At 52.0% G+C, this 5,488-nt stretch overlaps 1 protein-coding gene across 1 annotated transcript; it reads left to right on the top strand.

Annotated features, from left to right (window-relative positions):
* Window positions 1-440: 440 nt before the first annotated feature.
* LOC119327692 lies at window positions 441-1,128 on the top strand. Its single transcript, XM_037600797.1, has one exon. It carries the CDS (start codon window positions 517-519, stop codon window positions 1,126-1,128), a length of 612 nt encoding a protein of 203 aa, XP_037456694.1. The 5' UTR covers window positions 441-516.
* The last annotated feature ends 4,360 nt before the right edge of the window (window positions 1,129-5,488 follow it).

Below are 5,488 nucleotides of genomic sequence, written 5' to 3'. Positions count from 1 at the left end.
AAAGCATGTCTAGGGTGCACCAAACCAAATTAGACATACTAATACGAGAAGATATAAGAAAGGCATCATCGTATATGTGAGCATTGAGTGTACAATAATTATTTAGATATCCGTAATCAAGGTGTGTTGCATTGGTGAACGTATATAAGTTTTATGAGTATCAAATATTAATACAAGAAGATCAAAATGAGGACAAATGTATTTGTGAATATAAAGCGTATTAATACCAAGCGATTGAATACGAGCCTGAATGTACTTGTGAATATAAAGGGCATTAGTACCATAATATCTGAATGAGCATCAATGTATTTGTGGATATAAGTGGCATTAATACCAAGATATCCAAAAGGAGCACACCACATTTGTGAAACCCCACTAAACGCGATATAAATAAATCTCAACATCACGTCTATCCAGTCATCTATCCAACTCTGCCTCACACATTCTTCTACATCCATTTATCTTTACCTCCCTTGGTTCTAGTATAGTTCAAGGCTTGTAGCTAGCCTTGGAAAAATGGCAATATCGACTACCTCCATCATTTTCCCCATCATTGTCTTCATGCTTCTTTCCACAACCATCCCTACTCAAGCTAGTGGCTCTGGTAGTGGAAACTCAAACGCAACCGACCTCATGGTGGAAGCATGCAAGAACGCCTCAATTAACTCGTACGTCAAGACCGTCCCCGAAAATTTTTGTTTACCGACCCTCCAGTCGGACATTAGGAGCATCAAGGCCAAGGATCTCCATGATCTAGTGCTCATTGCCATGGACATCATCAAGGTCCGCCTCACTTCTGCTAGCGCCATGGTCAAGAAAATGCTACAAAATGCCAAGAAGGGTACGGTAAGGATGCGTGTCCTCCGTTTCTGTGAGGTGGACTATGAAGAAATGGCAAGCATTCTCAACATATGTGATGCGATGATAAGGAACTACCAAGGATACAAGGGAAACATGCGGTTCGAAGAGCTAGCTAGCTGTGTGTTTGATGCATACCACCCTGCCGGCGCATGCGAAGACGAGCTTCAGGATATGCCAGAGGAGGCGGCGCTGTTCAAGGAAAACACTGAGCTGCAAATGCTAGTACGGATGGGCTCTAACTTCCTAGTCCCAATGGCAGTACCATAAGAGATGTTGTTTTGATATCAATTTTACACTTATTTGGAATAATAATAATAGAAATGTCTCTGACATTAATTTTCTGTCATTCCATCATATAATACACTAGCAAATATGACATGTGCATGGCAACGGGGAAAACAAATCCTTGCGTGCCGCAATTGATCCTTCACACTGTCACTCTTCACCACGACAGGCGATGGTAGTCAAGTTCTCCACCTACCTAACATGAGTTCTCCACCTACTTAACATGAATGTCATCAGTCCCTGATCTTGGTCATCATACTTTTAACACATCGCTTTCCCAAGCCCCTCGCTGCACCAACTTGTAATTCAAAATACTTGTAATGAAGTAGGGAACCACCCCTGTCTAATCCCCGCACTCTTGCCTCCAAGTCCAAGACCCATTTGTGTCGTTCCTCCTCCTTGGCGGTAACGACCTCTCTCTTTACATGCTCAAAATTACTTGTATTGATGGCGTACATCACCATCATCTCACCTGCATCTGATGCATGCATCGTCCCCTGCAAAAAAGACAATTACTCAAGAGTAATATTGCAATATAAAATCCTGAAATAGCCATCATAGATATTATCTTCCAAGTACCAGGCCCACTACCAAGACCTGAGCTTCAAAGTAGTTTTCTGTTGAGTTTTTTTGAGTATAGCCTGCTCACATAAGAAAGAAAAGCGCACAACCCTCTTTCCTCCCCCCCCCCCCACCTCTTTCTCCCAGATGTCACCGCATGCTATGGATTTGGGGGATGGAGTTCTTGTCCAGGAAGAACACAACTCATATGATAAAAGAAGAAAATCTAACCAGCAAGGTTTTGCAACTCTTTGTTACCGACCAGGCTACAAAAGACAAAAGTCAAGTTAAAAGGGGGCCCAAGACTCTGGTTGTTCCCTTTCCATATTCATTTATTATTTTAGGTGCAAATATCTGCATATACACATGTGTATGCAACTTCCTTATACACTTTCCGTGTACCCAGCCATACTTGGTGGGAGCGGTACTTTTCAAATGAACACATCAGTGCGAACCAACCTGTAGTTGGATGGTTAGAGGGACTGTGGTATCCCCAGCCCACCAGGGTTCAAGTCCTGGTGCTCGCATTTATTCCTGGATTTATTTCAGGATTTCCGGCGATGCACATTCAGTGGGAGGAGAGGTTCCCGTCGACGACGAGGTGGCTATGGTGACTTCGTAAATTTCAAGACGATATATCGGCTCAGTATTTCGGAAGTGCTCATAGGGGTAGGGTGTGCGTGTATGCGTTCATAGGGATGAGCGTATGCGCGTGTATATGAGCACTCGTGTCTGTACTATGTTAAAAGAATGAACACATCAGTCAGATTGTGGTATTCCAAGGTCAGATCTTCGCCATGAACTCTCAAAGGACGCTCTGTAGTATGTACTTTGGGAAGCACCCCAGTGTCGAGCCTGTAGCATATCAATGTGAATTCAGCAAACTTATGGGCATCAATTATCCGCCATGGTTGGTTGTGTGTGGTGAAATGCTCCTCATGGTCATCCTCAAAATAGAGTCTCTTCTGCCCCTCGAAGGTCCGCACCCCGCGACGGCTGCGTCAGCTGTCTGCTCCGGCGCTCATGACGGCCCAATGCTCACGGCGGCCGCGCCGTCTTCGGTGGCCTCTCCAACTCCGGCCATCGCGCTCGCTGCGGCTTCCCTCGCCGCCTGCAAGTCCGATCCGGCCCTTCAGGGATGGTTCACCCCATCGTGCAAGCTCCCGTGCATGCCATCAATGCCGGCCAGTCTGCCTCCTCTGCCAACCATCCCCGTCCTCCTTGTCGGGGCCTCTTCCGTCCTGCTGATGGTCCGTCTGGCCGCCGGAGACAGGTTTGTGTTCTGAGGACGTCGTCGTGGAGGTGCTGGAGACCATTGACGGGTGACCGACAACGATGCCCTGCCTGGACGGCGGCCGGCTACCTGATGCCCTGTTGAGCTCCAGCCCCCTGGTCTCTGATGCAGACACAGACGCAGACTTGCTTGTCGGCCTGGATGTGGCATGCATGGGGCTCATGGAGGACGCTGCAGGCTGGAAGCTAGTCCAGTCCCGCCGTGCGCGGCAAGCACCTCGGTCATCTTCGGCTTTCATGCCTCAACAGCATCCCCGGCTGCCCGCGTGGCTCTGGATAGATGTTTTTGTTGCTCCGGAAGAAGGTCATTGAGCAGCCGAGTGCAGGGATCTAATCTGCGATGCTTTCGCTCGGGACACCGCACACGGTAAGGCTGCAACCGGTGCAGCTGCAGTCTTTTGTAAGTTCAGCTCGGGTGCTGGCTCATTCTTGGGCTATGATTGTTGCGCCTTCATGAGCATCTGAGATACACGAGGCCCCATCCAACATGAAGACTCTTCTTCGTGATTCCTCGCCTTACTCGTAGGTTGCTTCGGCTTCTGTCCCAATAGATGTGACGCTCCAGTCTGCACTTGTGGTCCACACGAAGCTACTAGGAACTGATCTTCATGGCATGACTTCCTCACAGATGGAGGAGGCAATTAAGCTGCTTCACAAGGTCGCTGACTCCTTGCAAGGCTGGATGGTGCGTATTGGGAGCTTTCTGGATCGTGCGGAGGTTGCTCTGCAAAGGCTCCCTCTTGCACATGCTCCCGTGGTGGAGTCTTCTGTTGGCTTGATTGATGAGGCAGGTGCGGAGCTCTTTGGTAGCTTCTCACCCCGTGTTGGGTCTAGTACGATGCACCTTGTGTTGCCGGACTCCCTGGGTGAGGTATCCGCTGAGGTTGTGTCTCTGGTGTTGCAGATCATGCCCGAGTTGCAGGTGTTCTGTGGGGAACATGTTTCATCTGTGTCGATGGAGCAGCTGAAGTTGGACTCTCTCCAGGCTTCGATGGTGGACCGTGTGTCCTCGTCACCCCCGTGGAGCCTCGTCAGGCTTCGGAGGTGGACCTGGTGCCCTCACCACCACCCGTGGAGCCTTATCAGAGGTCAGACAACCTACCTCTCAGCATCTTGAAGCACATAGTTTTAGATATTGCTGCCCTTCCCTCATCTGCAACCGTCGGGCAAGTGATGCATGTGAGTGGCATGACCATTGAGCCACTTGTGTTGGCACCTACTCCAAATCCAAATGCCCTTTTCATGAAGGAACTTTGTGATTTGCTAGCCAGCGTGGAGGTGGCTAGATCTGGTTTGGGCAGGTCGATTGCTTGCTGTTGAGTATGTATTTTGTATTGCACGTGTATTGGAGTTGTGGCCCATCACCTAGTCTTGTATAGTTGAGGTAGAGGCCTTCCCTTGTATTATATACGCGTGCACCAGCACCCCATCAATACATCCATCATTATATTGGCAAAACTTCTGTCTACATGGTATCTATCGAAATTCGATCCTAACCCTAGCCTAATCGCCCCCGCCGCGCCTCCATCACGCCGCCGCCGCCGCTCCCTCCGCCAGCCGCCGTCCCCCGCCGCCGCCGCCGCAGGTTCTTGCCGCCGCCGCCCCACTCCACCCTCTCGTCGCCGCCACTGGTCCGTGCCGCCGCTGCTCATCCCCATCCCCACCGCGCGCTGCCGCTCCTCCCTAGCCGCCGCTGTGACTCCTCCCCCAAACGTCGCTGCCGCTGCTGCGATGTCTTCTGCCGCGTCGTCTCTCTTTGGCTACATGTACGCAGACGCGCCGGCTCCCTTCACCCACCTGTAGCCGGCCCCTCCAATTGTCGGCGGCCATGCTCCGCCCGCCCTGTCGATGGATTCTCCAGGCTACTTCACCACCTGTGGTGGTCCCGCACCTGCTGGGTGTTACCCGTTGCCTCCACCCGAGCCTGCCTAGCAGCAGCTGCAAGGAGGAGGGGGCCGACGCACCCGGCGTGGAGGCCGCCGTCGCCGCCTGCAATAGCAGCCGATCCAGGGTGCCGGGGGGCGCCGCACTACCTGCAGCCTCTTCCCGCGGACCACCAGGGGTTCATCAACGCACCATACCAGTCGACAGGCGCCGGCTACGGCGCCCTCCTTGCGCCGCCGCCCCTCGGTGGTCATGGCCCGCCGGCCCCGGCGCCGCCCTACGGGGGCCTTCCGCCGCCACCGGTACCTGTGCCATGGGACCCCACCCTCCTCGCCGCCCAACACTCCGCGACGTCGCCGAGTAGCTCTGTCGGTGGAGGCGACTGGTACATGGACTCAGGTGCTACTGCGCACATGGCAGCTCATCCCGGCAAACTAACCTCCTCCACTCCTGTTCACACACCCACTCGTATCACCGTCGGCAATGGTTCCTCCTTACCTATTACTCATATCGGTAGCACTAGTTTTCCCTACACTTCCACACCCATCACTCTGTCTAATGTTTTTGTTTCACTTGAATTAGTCACGAACCTAGTTTCCATTCG

Source organism: Triticum dicoccoides, chromosome 7A (genome assembly GCF_002162155.2).
Source record: "Triticum dicoccoides isolate Atlit2015 ecotype Zavitan chromosome 7A, WEW_v2.0, whole genome shotgun sequence".
Lineage (NCBI taxonomy): Eukaryota > Viridiplantae > Streptophyta > Magnoliopsida > Poales > Poaceae > Triticum > Triticum dicoccoides.
Note: the sequence above shows the minus strand (reverse complement) of the source record. Positions and strands in the feature narration are given on the sequence as shown.